Genomic DNA, 20,707 nt, shown 5'->3' on the forward strand with positions numbered 1-20,707 from the left:
GGATGTGCTTCAAAGATGTGCATTGTTGTAGCTGTTGCCAGTGTCAAATTCATCAATAACAAAGAATTTATCTCTCCAAGTGGAGCATTTTTTTCCAATAGAATAGGATTCTGAATTAATTTTTAATGAAAGACTAAGCAGAAGTCATTAATATTCACTCAGAACAAAAGAACTTTACCAATGTCAATTCTCACTGAATTTTTCTATTGATTCCAAACACAGTCCATCATTCTGAACAGATTCTGCACTGGACTGGCTAGCAAAATGCAGAACAAAAGTCTCTGTGGCTGATATGTTTTGAACAAAGCCTTCTTATGTATTTAAAAGTACAAAATACTTTGTTTTCTATTTATTAAATGAAAGATCAGGATGTCCAGGTGTCCTGAAATGAGCTGATGGGAAACAAAGAAACTGTTTGGAAAATCACAGAGATGTCTAATTAAAACCAGGATATTCATTGTCTTTGGTTTTCCAGTGGGTGACGTAGAAGAGATTTCTGCATCTTTATGAATCTTAAATACTGGCAGACAATATTAGTACTTTTAGACAAACATAGTACTTTTTCTTTCATAATGAGCAAATGTGTGAAAAGCGTTTGTCATCTTCAGTTTAGATTTGAATCAAGACAAATAATGCATATTTCAGTATATAGTAGCTTATAGAGGAAAATTGTTCTATTCCAAATTATTTGTTCCCATGGATAGAGAATATATGAATATATTTTTTCCACACCAATGAGTAAATTAGTTTTTTTGGCAGAGTACAATCTGCAGCTCAGAGTGCAATAAACTAAACTATACTGTGGATAGCACATCTTGTACAATAAGGAAACCTGGATTTTAGTTCTAGACCAGAATTCGCTTAATGATCTGATACTCTATTTATACCAAATTGATTTTAAAGTTCTGCTAACTTTAGCTTATTTTCCAAGCTCTTCCCAGCTCCAAGAAAACCCATTTTTAACTCTAGAACACCTATAATGATTGCATTGGTAATCAATACGTATACGCTATTGTATCTGTTAGTGAGCTGTGTCAGGGCTTGCATGAAATGGACATGTTAATAAAGAGATCTCTTTTTCATGCATAAAATTATTTTCTAATGAATTATTGAAAGTAGTAAACTTCAATTCAGCGTAGCTTATAAAAGAAATAAGGTGGTGTTAAACTGAGTAAAAAATATGTGCTAAACTGTAATTTTAGCAATGTTTTTGGATTGTACAAGTAAATATTCATACTTTTGACTAAAATACAGGTCTGGAAAAAGAGATGCCAGTTATGCTGTTTTACATTGCTTGGGAATAGTTATCCAGTGAGTGCTGAGACCTTTTAATATTTTCTACTATTTATGGATTCTGCCATTTTCCCACATGAGAATTGTGTATGGCAGAGAATTTCTCATGTATTTGCTGTTAAATGTAATTCTGGTTTGGTAGAACTGGACTCTTAGGGATTAGTTGTGTTGTCCTTATTGATGGAAAGATAATGACTGTCTACACTGGAAGAAAATTGTTGTTGTTGGTTTTTTATAGAACATAGAACATGTTTATTTTTAAACACACTTTTCTTTTGTGGCTAGAATACAAGGAATGACTAGTGAATAAACGTATCATTAATTTGACTCTCCAGCAGAATGAATTATAATTTAATGGACAGAAAATCCATGAGGAATGTCCATACTCCTACATTGTTTGAAAATAATTTTACACCAGATGTAACAACAGAAGTTCGATACTTTTCCACTGAAAGCAAAGTAGCAAAGACGGATAGATTTTTATGTAATAAAAGTGATTAAGTTGGACAGTACACAAGTTCACTTAGGTTTCTACACGTGAAGAAAATCTATCTGCTTGCCTAACTTGTATCTGTGCATCTTTTAAGCAGGGATAAAGATAATGATTTTGCAATTAAGATGCAGATAGAAGCAGGGCCACAGAAAAAAATCTAAGTGAAGTTTATAAAGTTTAAACTTAATATTTTGTTTGTCTCAAGATTAAACAGAGAATGTATCATTCAGGATCATTATACATAAGTAAAGACTTAAAATACTTAGGCGTTTTCTTTGGTTTTCATATATATGTTTTCTTGTTTAAGGATTTTTAAAAACTTTCTAAGATAAAGGAATTCTTTCCTTGAAGTGGAGTGTCACTTCTCTAGGCTTGGTCTGGACGAAATGGTAATTATTTATTCTCTTTTTAAGATCTTTAACAATTTCATGTCTGACAATTTATTGGCCTTTTTGAAAGTGACTTAACAACAATATAAAACTTATATTTCAAAAATAAACTTGACATTTTAAAAAATTATCTATCAAAGTTCATGAGCATTTAGCATACACTTTTCAGATCTTAATCTCATCGTTAGACTTTAAATGCTGCTTGTCTGATATATCTTATCTCCATCTACCTTGATATCATGATGATATTACCAAATAATGTTGAGAAAAGCTGCTGGGTCTGGCCCACCAGTCATTCTTGTAAAAGTCCTGACACTGAAGAGTATTTTGCTGAAGCTGTACCCTGGTGTAGATGAGGACAGAGTGTTCATGGGCCAGAGAAGGGTCTCCTGTGTGTGTCACACACTAAGGGCTGGCTGTCTCAGTTCTGTCTGCTGCTCCAAAGGCTGTTGGAATGTTTAATGATGGTGAAACAATGAGATTAAACTTATTATTAGCTTTACAACCAACACAAAATTAGCATGACTTGTGCCCTGATACTCATTTTTTACCTCAGCTTGATTTTTAGCTGTAGAAATTTATGACATCTTAAAAAATCCCTGTGGGTAGCATTAGTCAAGTACTGTGCACTACTAGATGTTAATGTCCTAGGATTTAAATATAAGCTTGCAGAAGCTGAGTCTGACATATTTTGAATGTCTACATGGAGCATATTACAGCTGCATCTTCCTCTAGCAAAGAGAAGGTTTAAAATTGTTGGAAGGGAGTGAAATGTGTTGTTACTTTTGGGGCTGTAGAATAGCGTCCCTGGATGTAAGATTAGGCACTCGCTGCCCCTGGGGTTTGCAGTTTTGTATTACAGATTATCATTATTGCCTACACTTTTCTGATGAGATTGAGAAATTTCTTTAGCTGTAGAGTAAAGCTGCCAAAATACATTTACCACAGACCTTAAGGCAAATACAATTCTTCCAGAGGCAGCCTCAGGCTTTGGAGGTTTTTGTGCTGAAAGCAGGCTTAGACTTCCCATGAGATCCTCAAAGAGATAAAAAGACTAAAAGCTCTTCAAAGCCAGGCCTTAGGCCCTGACATAATTTAATTCTCTGGCGATGGTTTTTGTATGTAAAAAAATGAATAAATATTTACAAAAATTTAAATGGAAATGTACCCAGCTAGACCTGAAAATAACTTTTTAATATCACCTATTCTTTTGAATTCAACAGAAAAAAGTCTTCATATAACTTTAATTTAGACATCAGATGACCAGGAAAGGACATGATATTTTCTCTCTCTCTTTCTATATAAAAAATTTCAGCAAGGTTATCTTGCTTATTTCGTGCAGAATATTTACTCCTGATAATTGAACATACATTGAAATTAATTTGCATAACAAGTAACTGCACTGTTATTCTAACTCTATTCTGCACATTAACCCAATAGCTTACTAATTGTAATTGGGTTTAAGTTCCTAAATTAAAGAGCAGCTCTGTGTTGTGATCTCCTCCCACTTTTTCCTTTCTTATTTTTTAGGCTGTATTAGCACTAGATTTTATTTAACAAATAGCAAAATGTTCTAGAAAAATCCCCCAGTCTTCAACACTGTGAGTATTTTAAGTTAAGAGTTAATTTACGCTGGAAATGACTTAACAGAAATGTCACTGAAAAAGAGCCAGGAAAAATCCTGTTGAGAAGCTCTTTGGTATCAGCATTAAAACTGTAGGGCTGGGAGTCAAGAAATCTTGATTGATTGCAGGCTTCCCTTCTTACTGTGGAGATCCTGCTTTGCTTCATGGCTCCCTGTTCTCCACCTTGTAAAACAGAATGATGGAATCATCATGCATCTTCAGGTGTGTAGCAAGGAGCAGGCCCTTCCATTAGTTATTTATCCTCTTCACAAAGTTCCAGATGTTCAGAGGAGACTTGAGAAGTTAGCTCCCCAGATCAAGTCTGCTGCACCTCTCATTTCTATGTTCATACCATGATTGTCAATTGGCCATGAATCAGCAGCATGATCAGGAGCAGGTTTTTTGGTCAGGCTTACTTTTCCATGGCTGTTCTCACTTAGGCCTGACTCCAGCCTAGTCTTCAAATGCCTGAGGGTAAGGAGAGAACTTGGCTTGCTCTGTGTCTGTATATTCAATCAAAAGCTTTGTCCCTCTATTTATAAAATTCTTTAAATCTTATCCACAGGAAGCTGTATCAGTTAAAAGTATTTATCGCTTTTTAATGTTATTTACAGCAACAAGCGATCAAATCCAAAGATGGTATTTCTGGATAATTTGTAGTGTACAAAACATTGCTATATAATTTCTTTTGCTTTTCTCCTCTCAGAAGGTGCTTACTGAGGAGTTTCACATAGTGCAGGCATTAGCTTTCATTGATTTGAAGAATTGTAGTTCAGTGTGCTTTTTTAAGTGGTAACTTAGATATACTGTGTTATATGAAGAGCGTCTTAGGGTTATATTTTCATTATTTATTAGTAGGAACTATTTTTCCTACAGTAAAACATGAGAACTGATGTTTTAACAAGCGTTAGGAATGTTCTTAATAGATTAAGAAGTATGCTCACCTAGAAGTACCTGTGTTGAGATAACTCCCAAGTTTAGATTCCACTGTTGTCATTGGAATTGCTTGGTTCAAGAGTAGCCAGGTGACAGGAATGACTAAAAAGTAGCTGAGGCAAGAAATTCCATTTTTATGTCCACTACTGGTTTGAAGAAAACAATTCAGACTAGAAGTAAGATAATGTTCTAATGTGAAAGCAAATTAGCAAATTAAGTAACTGATAAAACATAATTGCTTTATGTAATTTTTCTTGGGGTTTTTTTTTTTTTTTTTTTTTTTTTTTTTGTGAATGGGGGAGCAAAATTAAGCCAATTTAAAAATAAGACATGCTTCTACTTAATCTAGCACTTTGGAAAGTGCTAGATTGGTTTTTATTTGATTCAAACAAAAGAGATTTCCCCAGGGCTAAAAAATTTTTAAGCTGAAATTTTGCAGTTAAACTATAGACCATAACTAAAGTAAAAGATAAGTTTGATGTAACTTGTTTTAAAAGACTAAAAAAATCAGATAATAAATAATTTTAATGTGGTTCAGATATTTAATTAAATCCTTTAAAATTATCTGCATTTCTTTGAATATAAAAATACGTTACTAAACGCAAGTTGACATTTCTAAATTAGGTACTTGCCACTTCATAAGTGATACAAGCAGAAAAGTATTTCTCAGGGAATGATGGAAGGTGTTTTTATCATCTTGTCACTGTTGTCATGGAAACTTATGTGTATCATTGTTAAACAGACTGTACATAAGGATCTAACATTCCTATGACTTAACAATTGCCAGCTATTGTATTTTTAGTGTATTTTCTCCAACATTGTAGTCAATGCTTAGGAACTTGTAAGTTGCTCTCCTCAATTACAGCCACGAACACAATTACAGAATTGGACTGTCCCTCTAGAGACACCATAACACAGGGTTCTCTGTTAAAAGGTTTTTTTCAATACAAGGTTATTAATAGTTTTATTTCCTAATCCATTGTAGCCTACTATAAGCACTTAAAAATTAATATTCCCTCTATTTTGGGAATTGACTGTTTTGACAGCAGCTTCTTTGGGAAAACTGAGCTATCCATCAGTCATTATAAACTCTGTCTTGAAAACTTTGGATCTTTTCTGCATCTGGATTTTATATATAACGTACTTTGTTTTTGAATACAGTGTTAAATTCATAGTACACCTCTTGTGTATCATTGTCCTAACCTATCATGCATGGAACAGTAGGCTGAAAGAGAGGCTTGACTGGAAAATTCAGATGTAAGTGCTCCTGGACACAAAGTATGTGTAACTTGTGTTCTTGTTAAAATCTTATGATGGGCACAATTCACAAAATAGGAAAAAAAAGGTAATTCCCCCCCCCACCCAAAATGAGATTTAGGAATTGGTAATTCTAAGCACAATAAAAGTGTCGTATCTTTTGCATAAGTATAAGTTTATTTTGTCTTTTAGTGTCTGGAGTTACTTCAAAATATGGCTTCTGCATCAATTATTTATGACTTGAAATTACTTCTCTTTAAAAAAATGAAGTTACTGAAATACATTTTTCCTTATTGAACAAGTGACTTCCATTACCTCAAAAGTATTAATGAAATTTCTTTTCTCATCCTGACCTGTCGGGTTTCATCTTTTGCAGAGTTTTCTGAACACTCTTCTGAAATATTAAGGCTATTATTTTAAATAACTGTCAATGAAGAATGTAAGTTTTGTGCTAGAGTAAGCTGTCTGTAGCAATTTGATGCATATTTAACTTATCTGAGAATCACAGTAACATGAAGTATTCAAGAATGGTAAAGTTGTAAATGATTTTTTAAAGATGTATCTTGCTATGTTGGTATTCTGTTCATAAACTTACAGCATCAGGACTAGTAAAATACAAGTACAGAAATATGAAGAAGAAAAAGCTCAATTACAAGTACCACTGCAGCTTTAGTTTCTAGAAAAATGCATTCATAACCTTCAGTAAGTGAGGGTTATAGGTTACAAATTAAATTTATAGAAAATGTGTACTTTTCACTTCCTACTCCAGGAGATTCTGTCAGTTCAGGCAGTTGAATTCAATGTAATGCCACAAGAAAAAATTCTGGCAAGCAAACATGTCCAATCTGTATAACTAAGAACCTGTACATAAGATAAATGCATATTTTCTATTATTTCAGATTACAGTAAGCTGTATGTGAATGTATAGTCATAGGAGGAGATATACTTAGCTTTTTAGGATTTATTGAGGCAAAATCGAACTTGTTTATTACTGGCTTCATACTTTTCATCTACAGTCATGAATGATTTTATCTGGGATTTATAGAAAAACAGAATTTCCAAACTTTACATACCCCTGTATCTTTCTTTCAAAGGATTTAGTTTTGGATAACATGGAAATTTTTGTGAATGGAAAACTTGTTCTTTCATCCAAACTTTTCTGCATTAAGAGAAAAGCTGTAAGTCCCTCTTCTGCTGAATGTGATTTTACTTTTATGGACACCTCACACAGTAACCCAGTCAGCTGATGAGTTTGTTATTTATCCATCTCCTGTAGAACAGCCTTATGAATTCTGAGTCACAAGCTGCAGAGCAGAGGGACGAGAGCTGGGATGTGTATTGTCTCCCACTGGTTCCAGGGCACCGGCTGTGGGTGCATTCAGGTGAACAACCTCCCCTTGGTGAGCGCTTGAGTAAGGGGACAGGGGCTTTAGGACAAGAAAGGGAAAAGCCACAGCAGTCAGGTGGAGGGATTGAACAATCTGTGGAGCGCAGTCAAATGTGGCATCTCAGCTCATCTGCTCCATTAGCTTGCAAAAGGAGCTGTAGGAGGGATAGATTTTCAGGCTTCTCGTTAAACTGAAAATAATGAGGGAGTGGAAATATCAGATTCCTTCATTGTTGAGGATGTAATTTCTTGAAAAATGAAAAACTAGGAAAATATAGATAAAACTGTGTATCCCACCCAGAAAATACTGTTTTGAGGCTTAAAATGTATTGTGTAAACATAGTGAGCAATTACAAATATTGGTAGAAAAATGAAGTGCAGGCTTTGGGGTAATTTTAATGGCTTATTTTGGTTTATTTTAATGTATTGTTCCTCATCACAGGTAAGGCTACATCTATATGTCATAAGCCTGTGCCCTGATAATTACTCTCCCTTCTGAATCAGTTAATTTCTCAGGATAATGAGTTGTGTGGGAAAGAGTTTATTAATTCAGGTTACATGGCTTCTAGTATCTAGTATCTAGATTAGATTGGGTATTATTACAGTTGTGTACCATACAGACATCTGAAGTTCTCTGCAATCAAAATCCAGTTAGGCTAGACAATGTCTGAGAGTGTGAGTTTACAAAAAATGTCTATTTCTGCATCTATTAGATATAGAAAATTCATTAGGTTTTCTGGAATTCAGAAATCAGAATTCTAACATCTCATTTGTATTTGTCCTTAAAAATATCATTGCCACTCTCTGCTTTACCAAAACATTGAATAAAATAACTTTATTGAATGAAAATCCTAACTTAGAGCTGTGAGGTATTTACAGGTTCTGAAGTGCTGATGATGAGTGCAGTGCTAATGATCTGTGCTAAGATACAAATTCGTAAGTTTTTTCTCTAAATAGTCATCTCTTGAATTTGTCTAGTTAATGTGAATTGGTATTTCATGTTCAGGGAGGTTAAAACTGGCAGGCTGGGATTCCTTGCATTTTTCTGTTTTTGATTTTGGTGCTGATAGCCTAACTATGAACTTCCTCATGCAAGGCTGCTAGGAATTTCCAGTCTGAGTATTTATAGAAAAGAGAAGTGATTGAGTCTCAGCACTTAAAAATGCCTTGTGTGCTTTTTGAAAAGACACCACCAACTGTGTTGTGTTGAATTGATTGTAGTTATTTTGGTATTTGGTATTTTGATATTTGGTGATGTCTGTGTGTGTCCAGTAAGAACAGAAAATAACGTTTTAATTTCAGGGATGTCTGTGGGTTGATTTTTAACTGACTGGAAACAGGGTCGCTAAAGCACTATCTTTACCTCTGGTTTTTTTATGTTTTCGGTCCAGAATTGAAAGGAGTATATTTTCAATATACATACATCTCAGTGTAGTGCTGTGCAGATTTTCAACTGAAACACCTTGGTCCTTAGTTTGCAGCCTATGTTCAAGTACCCCATGAGGAACTCTGCATTAAATAAGTTATACTTTGTGAGGTTTCTGGTATCTTTACCAGGGCAAACATGGGTTCTGCTGTTCTGTGGAGTGGTAGACTAGTCCTTTCAGGCCAGCAGTACATATAGATATTGAGTATATCAGAAGTCTTTTAGGGGTTATGCCAAAGAAGTCCAGATGTATTGTTTGTTCAGGGACACACCTGAGAATCACTGCTAAGTTGGTATGTGTATCAGGGCCAAAACAAGATGAGCCTTTCAACTTTCCAGGCTAACAATTCCCAAATGTATTTCTTGAAAGACTGATAAAGGGACAGGGAGATGGTGGGGCTCTGGCCAGATGTGGACTCAGCTATGTGTGATCAAAGTGGGAAATCTGCCCAGCTGTGCACCCGAGCTATTCCCACTCTGGCCCAACTCACACTCAAGGGGATTCGGGCTCATTTACACCCTGTGTTTCTTCCTCTTCTGCCTCCTCAGCAGATATGTGTTTACATCAGGTACTTGAGCGATGTTCTGTGACAGGAAATAGTACACTGATGTTGGAATCCATAAAATTAGAGGATTTCTGTATATAATCTGCCAGCGGGACACTGACGCATGGAATGATGTCTCTAAGTACTGGGAGACCAAAATGTCTCCTTTCATAGCATAAGCAAAGGTTGTGTATTGCAAGTACAGGGCTTCTGTAAACAGTATAAGCTAAATTTGAACTAAGATGTGAAAGGTCCTTGCAGGAGTGTGGAAGTAGAAATGTGGAGCTATGCAGCATTTTCTTACAAAATTTGAATCAGTTCATGTTGGGTGCTTCCCAGAAGAACCCATTTGTACACATTTTAAAGTAGCTGTAAAGCAATAAGAAATTCTAATTTTGCCATGCCCTGTGTGCATATAAATATTGTGGATACACAGCACTCCATTACAGTGTTTTCTTAAAATTCTGTGCAATTGGATTTTGCTTAATCTGTGCTGTTTCATGCCAGAACAAAAGATTGTGGATCATTACATTATATACAGCAGAAAATGATTCAGAAGTGTCAGTTTGATGGTTTTGGTAAAATTGCAGATTTTGTAGGTGAAAAGTAATCTTTACTGCAACATAGTTCATAATTGTTTTGGGGATGTAAAAGCTCAGCATTTTAACTGGGTCTTTATTCTGATTAGATTTAGTATTTTTATAGTAATTTTAGAAATATTGGAAATGTACATGCACATTTGCAATGCCAAACATTCCTGCTGATTCTAGATTACTTCTTGCTACCTATAGAAGTTTCTAAGACTTCTTTCCCATGCCTGGCCACTTCAACAAGGCCAGGTTGGCCAGGGCCCTGAGCGGTCTGATGGCCCTGAGCAGTGGGTGGCACCTTTGCCCATGGCAGCGGGGCTGGAACTGGGTTATCTTTAAAGTCATTTCCCTCTCAAGCCTTTCTATAATTCTTCATGACTTGCAGGCTGCTAATTGAATCACAGTGCACTTTTAAACTATGCCACTCTTAAATGGTCCTAACAAATTCTTCCCTGAATTATATCTGGATGAATTAAGTTTGCAGGCTTGCTTTATTGCATAGCAAATGTTTTCTGATGGTATTCAGTGTTTTGAGGAGAGTGAAAAAAAGTGGGATGGATTTCTGTGTCATATAGTATCTTGTTGCATTGGTTATGTGAAAAGTTGAATTTTAAATAACTTGGGTTAGTTGTGATAACACAAGTTATTTGTGATAACTTGGGTTAGTTGTGATTTTTTCCCTTACTCTCTTTGTGTATCGTGTTATGTTTTTCTTTAATATAAGTTGATGAGCTATAGCAGCTGTCTAATGCTTGTATTATGGAAGTTACATGGTACACAGGGTATTTGAATGCTTGGTTCTGCCTGACTCTGATCATGCGAAAATGAGAGAAAAAGAATTGTATCAAAGCTGTTACAGATAGGATAAAAAAGAATGGAATGGAATAGAGTAGTTCTGTTGGAAGGGAATTCCAGTGACTGTGTAGTCCAGTTGTCTGATCACTTAATGACTGACCAAAAGTTATCTTGCAGATTTTGATTATGCAGAAGCTATTGCAGGAGAACCAGAATTAATATATGTTTTCCTGTCCAGCTGCTGAAAACCCACCAGATATAGTGCTAAAAGCATGTCAAAAAGCCAAACACTTCCCTTTTGCCCCAAAACACTAACATCTTTATTGTAACTTTGACTGTATTTGCTTTCCAGTGCAAAAAATAGCAAAAGATTTCCCTATGTTCAACAAGCTTTGCAGCTACTAGTAATTTTCTGTATGCTCTTAAATATTTTTCAATGTCTCCACTTAAAAAACAAAAAGTAATTGTAGTAAGGAAAAGGAAGTTAACTGCACTGAAAGCATATAGTATTGGCAATACTATCACAAAAATCCCTAAGTGAAGCTCTAGTGCTGCATTTCTGTCTGACACTTTTGTAGGTACTCTGTCTCTTTAACATGTGATCCTTAAAATCATACATGAGTCTGTTGTTTAGGAGTATATTTGCTGTAGCCATAATCTTCAAAAAAGATCTCTTACTGTGAATACTCATAAGACTAAAAACCATTTGTTTCCACCAGGATGAAGCCTCCTGGACTCCAAAAGCAGTCAGCATATATCCCAGGTAATTCTCACCTATGGAAACTAGACTTCTAGGTTTTAATTGGAAATTTACAATGCTGAAAGTTCAAACCTGAAATTTAGGAACTTATATTTGAGAATGGAATGGAAAGTCTTGAAGCCTTCTGTACTATTAATGTATAAAGAGTTCTCTCTCTTGGTTTCGGCTGAAAGCAGTTCCTGCCTTTGCTCTTAAATTTGCAGATTTTTAGACCTTAACTAAATCAAATGCTGTATTTATTTCTCATCTTTGAAATGTTTATTTTTCTAAGGAACTGTGTGTTTTTAAATAAAAACAAACTCTGGGCATGGTGTGTGGGCACACGTACTTAAAATTCTTTAAAGAGTTGTTTTTAGGAGCATACATTCCTTGTATCCTTGCCTGATTGCAAAGCCATGTAGTGGTGATGACTTTGCTTGATGAACTTCAAAATCCTGACCTCTACAAAATGAGAAATATACAAGCTTCAGTTTAAAAAGAAAAATGATACTAAAATGCTAGTTTCTCCAACTGGTCTTTTGATACCTTCTTGCTTGTTTTACAGAAGTAAACACTGACAGTGCGCCCATGAACATCAGGATATCTTTCAGTTTCATTGCAGCTGGAGTCAGCGACTTCATACTGAAAAAGGTTGGTTTTTAGACTACAGACCATGACAGTTTGTAACAGTGAAGGAAAATACATGTTTGTGTGAATACATAGCTGTGTATACTTGTAATACAGACTTGTCTGTATCTATGTGTGCACAGGTTTAACCTGCAGCTGACATGATTATGGAAAGCATTTAAGACTTCTATAAGCTTTGTGGAAATGAAGAAATTCTGAAAAAATAGACTAGCAGTTACATCTACTTGAAGATGAGAATAGTGTGCTTTTTTAAACAAGAAGCCTTATTATTGGGACAGTAAAATAAAGTTTTGTCATAACTGATTTTAGAGTCACTGATGCCTTGAATCTAACAATTGGGCAGTTTTCCCATAAAGTTAGAGTCAATGTTCCCCTTTCAATCCTGTTAGTTTTACTGAATTACTTATGTTACAAATTACGTGCATCACAGTATTTTAATTGTGTTTGTAGTAATTTTAAAAATAGTTGCTCTGGCGATAGGTCATTTAATTATATTTTATCAGTAAGAAAGCATTAGCTCTGCTGTGAGTGATAGCCAGCAAGGCCATCTGCAATGCCTTTCAGTTCACTCACTCTGAATTGTTCAGATAAAGACTGTCAAGTGCTGCCTAAAAAAGGAAGGAGCCGTGGTAGGGTTAAGTGCAGTGGAGGACACAAATGGAGCATTGATTCCAGGCATGCTGGAGGGTCTGAGCTGTTTCCTGCAGCACTGAACCTTTTAAGAGTTTTCATTGTTTCCCACAAAGTATTAAAATGCGAGTGTCTGCCATTCAGGATCTCAGGGAGGATGAAAATGAGGATTGGGAGGAAGAAGAAAAGGTGAGTTCAACTCCAATAGTTTTGCAAAGTACTTATTTCCTTCTATTTTTCATCTTTAGGACAATAAACGTGTAATGATTACCTTTCTCTTTCAGATCTTCCTCAAGCCTGTTATTGAGGACAGAAATATGGAACTAGCCCGAAAATGCAGTGAATTAATAAGTGATGTAAGTGATGGTGACTATTTGCACTCTCATATTTGCATTTCTTCTTTCAAATGCATTTATATTTATGATACATATTTTCTCAAATATGTACAGTGTAGTGTGTGTCCATCCAAGGCTCAAATAACAAAAGCCCACAAAATAATAGAAAAGCACAGATTACTCTGGTAGTGTAAATTATTGGCCACAAAAGAATAAATAAGCTTTCCAGAGCACTGGGATGATATGAAGCACAGGCCCTAGAAAGGAGTGTTTCAAAATGTGGGTCTCAGGCAGAGGGTGTCTGCCAGGAGAACGCCTTGGCTGCTTTCATCAGGAAAATGTGGTATTTTTTCTGGTTGTAGCCTAATTTTATGCAGTTTAATTGGTTTGAACAAAACTGGGTTCCAGTATACAGAGATGAAAGGAGGGAAGTTAAAAATAAAAGATAAATTTTTAATGTGATCTTTTGTTTGGGCTGATAGATGTCCAAAACTGCTCAGCATATTGTTATTGACTATGCTTATAGGACAAATCCACTCAAATGCTAGAATATATTTTAAAAATATTTAGCTTACTAATTCTTGATTTAGTTACTATAGATTTTTAAAACTGTGGATCAGTTATATGAACACCATAAACCAGGTCCCAGACATTTTAAATTGGAGTAGATCTGATTGCTTCAATGTAACAGGATCAGATTTACCGTGATGGAGATTTATTTTTGTTTCTCTCTGCGAGAGTGTGTCAAAAAAAAAACTTTGTCCCTTCATGGGCGCATGGGTGTAAAGAATGATATTTCCCCTGTGAGAAAGCTGTGGCAGGAGAGGAGACCTTTCTGAGGAGAGAGTGACTTGCCTAAACAAATGTTCTAAAGAAACAAAAAACTGGTGTCTGGCTCATGTTGTAATACAATATTTAGGTGTTGATTTAATGGGAATAGAACATACAGAATCTATATTTTAGGTATAAATTTTTAGGGATTGTGTATCAGAAAAGAGTAGTCAGCTCAGAAGACCAGTATCTGGGACGTGAAAAGTGTGATTTGACAAAGTCAAAGTTTCCTCTTTCCTCTTGTCCCTACACCTCCTACTTCACTTTTCACAGAAAGAGTGCTGAAAATTGGATAGATCCTTAAGAGAGATACCAAGATGAGCCCTTTGTAAACTCACCCTGCTTTAGGAAGCAGTAGAGATTAATAATATTTTTACTGATAGATATATACATGCTTTCTTTGGGAAAAAAGGGCATATGGTGCATTAAGTGCCTGTCAACTCTTGTAAAGGCAAAAATGAAAATGGACCTGAAGCACTTATATGACCCAATATACATTTGCATCCATGGTCACTGTTCTTAAAGAAAAAAACTCCTTGAAAAATGCTGAAGAAATCTTTCTTTAACTGAAAAGGAATTATTACTCTGCTGTGTAGCCATTAGGAGTAATGTTGGCTGTAGCTTTTAATTAATGAAGAAATGGAGTGGCTGTATTTTCTTGGATTTTCTGCAGGGACTTGAGAGCTAAGGTGAATAGCTAAGTCAAGCCAGGCTTCTCCTGCTTATAATGGTTCAGGGATGTGGGCTTTTGCTGAAAACTTGTGATGCATTTAGCCTGCAAGTGTGTTAGATTTTCCTTGAGATATGTCAGGCATAATGGCAAAGTGTTATTAATGCTTTCAAAGCAAGAACAATGTATAATGGTCCAGACCAATCTAATTTCAAAAAAGAGGCTCTTTGTTTAAAAATAACATCCAGCTTTGGGGCTTTATTCAGCCTCTGATGAAATCAGTAGGTTTTTCTTCATTGGCTTGAATGGAATATGCATAGAATATGAATTTGGTTTCCCAGAATTTTTTGCTATAATGGAATTTCTTATGACCAGTGAAGTCCTTTGTACCTGGGTATAAATTCCTCACCCTGCACATTTCATTGTGGAGACCAATGAATTGCAAGGAGTTTGCATTCTTACCTTCCATTTTTTGACTTACTGACATTCAAAACTTTTAATATATTCCTTATCCTTTTTAGCATGAACCTTTCAGCGTACTATTATTTGTGTGGACTTATGATTGGTGTACATTGGTACATTTTATTTGTGCAGTGGCTTTATGGCGCTTTCTGTTTGGCTCTTTAGATGACCTTGGGGGAGCAGCCTGTGTCCTTGCTGGCCACGAGACTGGGTGATTGTCCTTTTCTGATGGTGGAGCTGTCAGCACATCTCCATCAGAATGCAGAGCCAGGAGTGCACATGCCTGAGATACTGGGGCTGTGTTATGCTTGCCCTGCATTCTTTGCAGGCTGATTTTAATTTGGCAATATGGTTTTGAAAAAGTGTTACACTGGCAGTCCTTGGTGAATCTGTAATTGTCAGCCTTGAGCTGTACGTAGGGGAAGCTGTGAAGTGTTTATGTGCTCCCGTTCTTGAGAAAATCCCCAGTTTCATTTGAGGTTGGCAGATGTTTGTTCTGTGGCTGTGATACCCCCTGGATTTTTTCTCTCGACAGTCGTTCCATTTAATCTCCCTCTATTATGAAATTTTACTCCACAGATGTTTTCAAAACTGTCATGTGTGTTTGATTTATATGAATTGCCTTCCTCTCCAGGCCTTTTCTCTTCCACATTGAAATTGAGCTCGTCCATTTGCTTGTAGTGTATTTTCATCTCTTTTTTTGTTTTGATTATGTGGTGGGATGTTGTCAGTACTGTTATAAGCAGAGATGGGAACAATTATAGAAGGTAATTGACCAAACTATTATAATCCTTTTTGGTAGAATGGCAGACACCGCCTTCTGAAGATTCTGCTGAATTGCGGTAATGAGTGGTACCAGCACTTCCTTTCCTCTAAAGCAAACAAATAGGACTGCTTGCTATTTATCTGTCCTTGCACAGAGTCCAACTTAGCTTTAGGATGTCTCTGTTACACAACAAAATCCCAAAAGACCTAGAGCCAATAGTGGAAACACTGTGCCAAAGTAGCAGGATTTTGGCTGCCTAATTCTGGGTGCAGCTGTTCACCTGGACTCACCAATACTAGTCACAACCTCTAACTCAAGAGGACCTTGAGTTTGAAATTGCTGGAGATTACTAAAATACTATATATTTTAATAGCAATACTGTATGCCTGCCATTTTCTCTTGCTTTACACTAGATTCCTATGGCCACAGAGAAAGGATTCTGTATTAGATGAATCTGTGGTGTGACACAGTCCTTAGTCTTATAAGAGATTATAAGTTCAATAGAAATGTAAGTTTGAAAAGGTGAATACTTAGTGGGAAGAAGTTTACTTTTGTTCTGACATAAAATCTAGATAAGAAGGTTCAGACATTTTTGTTGTTTTTCTAAACAAAAATGGGTATTTTGGATATGACAGTTCTGTAGTGGATCTTGGCAGGATGACTGTTGACATGGTTACACCATTGATGTTAAGATTAATATGAATATACTCAAAAGCTATTTTTAATAAAGTTAGATGAGCATGTGTCCCTGAATAAAAGAAATGGTGGCTGCTTAGATTATGCTGTTACCATTGGAGTCTTTCCTTTAGCCCACAGTCTCCCTTCTGTTTTTCCCCCTGAAAAAGGCTGGTGGAACAGGCCATGGGTGAGATGAATTTTCTTGGTGAACCAGGAAGCTTCGGCTTAAAATTTGGATGCCCTTGTTTTATAAAGTTGATCTTCCCATATAATATCCATTAAGAAAAAAATGCAGCTTGAAACTTAATGTTTTGGTGGTTGTCTAGGAATTTTAATCCTCTTTACTGGATAGTTGTGTGTGGTCAGAGTTGGTTTTATGATGAGTCAGGGATAAGAAAAGGATATGGAGAGAACTATGAAAAATTGGGCCTTTAGTGAGCTATTGAACTTCAGAAGTATATTGAAAGAGCTGTGGCTCCAGGCCACCATTTGCAATTTCTTCCTATTTATTTTTTTCACAAGGCTTACCAGGTCTGCTCAATGCAAACAGTGTATTTTGTGGTGAGGGGTAAGCCACTTGCAGGCAAAATTTCCTATTCAATATTTAAGACATCTGTATTCTTAATTACCAGCTTTGAAGAGGAATATTAGCTTCTCTGCCTGTTCATTCCATTCATTGGTTATGTTCGATCATAGGCAAGCTCTTGAACATCTTCATTGCATCGTTTACACTAAATATGTTTTATAACTGCAAGTGTCATGACTTCATTATACTTGTCCCATTTCATCTTCCATCTTTCTGATTCCAAGCAATGTGGACAATACTGTAGCAGAGTGGAGTTTGTTGGATCAGAATTTGACCAAACATTTTATTATATGTTCTCTCTAAATTGTGTATTTGAGTCTGTATGCCTTTTGTGGCTTGCATGGGTTACTGTCACAAAAAATGTGAATAATAAAGGATTAAGGAGGTGGCATTAGTCATTTACTGCTTTCAATTTTTTTGAAAGCATGACTTCTATAGCAGAACAGTTTTGTTTCTTCTAGTCATGTTCTGTCATTCCCCCCAATTAAGCGATACCTTAGGAAGCTTTTGTGTTTGATTCTTGAATGTAATTATTGCTCTGCAATTAAAATGGATATAATTACAGTCAGCTTTCAGATGTCTGTGGATGATTTATCTAAGTTGTGAGCAACAAGACTGTCTCCTCTGTCAGAATCACAGCTTTACAGGAATTTCTACTGGGAATGCTATCAGATTCACCCAGTAGACCGTCAGCTCTGTAAAATTCCAATGCGTGTGTGCAGGTTGGACAGTAAGTGCCTGCTCATACTTACCATAAAAATGTCTTTTTGTGTGTTGCTCTGTGATTACCTGTGTCTATGATGTCACACACAGGTTACATGAACCATTGGCTTTGTGAGTAAAGTCATGACACAGTAATGTTACCCATTGTTCACCAAAAGGTTTTCTTTGAGAATAGATTGTAATCCATAAAAGCAGACAATGTGATGTGGAAGTGACGAGTAGATTCTTTCAGTAGTTCAAATCTGAATGAGCTCAATATCAAGCAAAATTTTTTCTTGTGTGAGGATAAAGTAGTCATGAATTTGAGATAAATTTGGCATTATCTAATCCATTTTTCAGTAAACACAAACTTTGCTTTAGATAGCACAGGAATTGAATCTGTGTAAGCTGCCATCCTTCTCATAAGTTGTCCAAGTCTCTGTAGAGGAGCATACACTAGAACTTGTGATATCCATTAAGGATTAAGAGAAAGAGGATATTAAGGCTGCATATTTCTGTAATGCTCAGATGCAGATCATATTGCTTCTGTCAGTGCTTGTCAGCAAGTCTAGAGTGCATAAATTTGAGCTGCTGTTAGGCAGAATGTGAAAATGAGGTTAGAGAAATGGTAGCAGATAATAACCATGAAAGCTTAGTACTAAATAATTCAATTTGCATTGATCTAAACAATTCTCTGTACAAAGAAAGAAATGTCACTGAAAACATCTAAGGCTATCCTTGTAAAGTGTCTGTCGTTAAAACTTACTTAGTCCATCTCATCATAATTCACCATCTTTCTTCATGCAGTTTGTATATAAAGAGTGTTCCTACATGTTAACCACGTCCATAGATTTTATCCTTCTTGCAGTCTCAATAATGCAAACAATAACTCTGACTCTAGCAATGCTCATATGGTTGTTATACCTGCTCATACTGTTTGCCCCATTGTAAGAAAAAGATTGGTTGCTTAAAAAAAAGTTTGGGTTTTTTATTTTTATTTTTTTTCTTTCTTTTTTTTGTTATCAAATCCGTCATAGTGTTCTGATAGTTTTTTTTTCATGGTTTCCTATGTGCATACACATTTTAAAAAAATGCCTCAATTTAAAATTTGTTTGGTCTTAGAGAAATTCTGTAATTTCTTGAACGTCGTAAGTGTTGGGTACTTTGTAGGCAATAGTTTAGCAGTGGCCTCTTGAATTTATTCATGTGAGTCTTGGATTCATAAAGGGGCATTTGATGATATTATACAGATTCTGTGCTTGCTAGGTCTGTGTTAGAAGTTAAACAATTTTTATCTTTGAGATCAAGGATCAAGGAGATCAATTATTCGATTCTTCTTTCTTTAGAGATACTAAAACATCTACAACTGTCGTGAAAATGTGCTCTAGATGTAGAGAAAAGTCCTGTCTTTTTCATCTGTATTATTAAAGAGTTCTGTGACTTTTACATAGCCCTGGTAATGTGCGTGAGAACTCGTAGCTTCCCTTTATGGTTTAATTTGATCCAGCCGGAGGTATTTGCAAGCTGCCCAGCGCAGTATCCATGAATAAAATAAAATAAAAATACTACTAATAATAAAAAAATTAAAATAACCAATGTTTGCTTTTCTGTATGTGTGTTTTTAAGAGCAATTAAACTTCTTTTTCTTCTCTTTGTAGGTACACTATAAAGAAGAGTTTAAAAAATCTAAAGGCAAGTGCATATTTGTACCTGACACCCCGCAGCTAAAACATGTGAAAAGCCTTGGTGCTTTTATTTCTGAGGTAAGATCTAAAAGACTGAAAAATTTTCTTGGTGTCTTATCCTTCCTAAAAACTCTTTCAGTTGAGTACTGTGATTTTTAGTTGGGGAAGGATGGCTTATTTCAAATAATAATTCTGTTTAAAGCTGAAGTGAATTCAAAGGCTGTAATTAGTGTATATGCAATGTGAATAATAATAATAATTTGGAATTACATGACACTTTTATTTTGGGATTTGAAGACACTTTATTAATGGTTCTGAGCAAGTCCTAGCTATACCATTTTATGTGTGGATAAACTGAGGAATAGGAAAAGAATGTTGCACTTTCTGCAGTGATGAGGTTTGCAAATTACACCTGTGCAAAAATTCCCTGCTGTGGTGATTTCACAGCCTGATATCAAACAGGAGACAAGGAAAATGTTTCCATGTTATCATCCCTGTCCTCCTTCAGCAAGTGGGCTGGGGCAGACATCAGGTCGTCGGTGGGTTGCCTGAGCCCTTGCATATCTATCTATCTATCTATCTATCTATCTATCTATCTATCTATCTATCTATCTATCTATCTGTCTATCTGTCTGTCTGTCTGTCTGTCTGTCTGTCTATCTGTCTATCTGTCTATCTGTCTAATCTACCTACCTACCTATCTATCTATCTATCTACCTATCTCTGCATACCTGTGACATGTGCACACATACACAGCTTGAATGAAAGAAAAGAAAGATCAATAGCTTCCAAAGTGTCAGAGCAGCATTTACTGCCAGCTCTTCATGTCCCAGGTACGAGGTGCTGTAGGATTCCATCTCTGATTATTTTCCACAGGTAAGAACAGCAGCAGAAGTTTCACCTGAGAGACAGCAGCTTTATTTAGGAATCACGGGTTCTGAGTGATTTTTCTGTCCCTATCGCCCTTCAAAAAATTAAAATTTTGGTGCCTCATTTTTGTGCCACTTTATGATTGTAATAAAAAAGTCCAAGTATCACTGTGTGAGGTTACATAAATTCAATTTCTGATATACAATAATTTGCTATGTGGCTTTCAATATGAATGCACCAATTAAATACTTTTCTTGTATTTATCTTCCTGTTGTCTGAGAAGGAGTGGCATGTCCCAAGGGAAGTAAATCTGATGTAATTGTACTTTATAAGCGACAGACTATTGCAGTCTACAGAAATGCAGTATAT

The 20,707-nt window shown here is 35.8% G+C and overlaps 1 protein-coding gene across 4 annotated transcripts in view; it reads left to right on the forward strand.

Annotated features, from left to right (window-relative positions):
• The window catches only part of NEBL (nebulette), a 246,373-nt gene that overhangs the window by 142,906 nt on the left and 82,760 nt on the right, over nt 1-20,707 (forward strand). For 2 of the 4 annotated variants that reach the window (XM_074535148.1, XM_074535154.1), the window contains exons 1-3: nt 12,753-12,942; nt 13,038-13,109; nt 19,442-19,546. The exons of the other annotated variants lie outside the window; for them this stretch is intronic. In XM_074535148.1, the coding sequence (XP_074391249.1) occupies nt 12,877-12,942; nt 13,038-13,109; nt 19,442-19,546 (243 nt within the window). In that variant the 5' untranslated portion in view covers nt 12,753-12,876. Of the gene's footprint in view, nt 1-12,752; nt 12,943-13,037; nt 13,110-19,441; nt 19,547-20,707 lie in introns of those variants that run through there. 4 annotated transcript variants of the gene reach the window in all.

This window comes from Zonotrichia albicollis, chromosome 1, assembly GCF_047830755.1.
Source record: "Zonotrichia albicollis isolate bZonAlb1 chromosome 1, bZonAlb1.hap1, whole genome shotgun sequence".
NCBI lineage: Eukaryota > Metazoa > Chordata > Aves > Passeriformes > Passerellidae > Zonotrichia > Zonotrichia albicollis.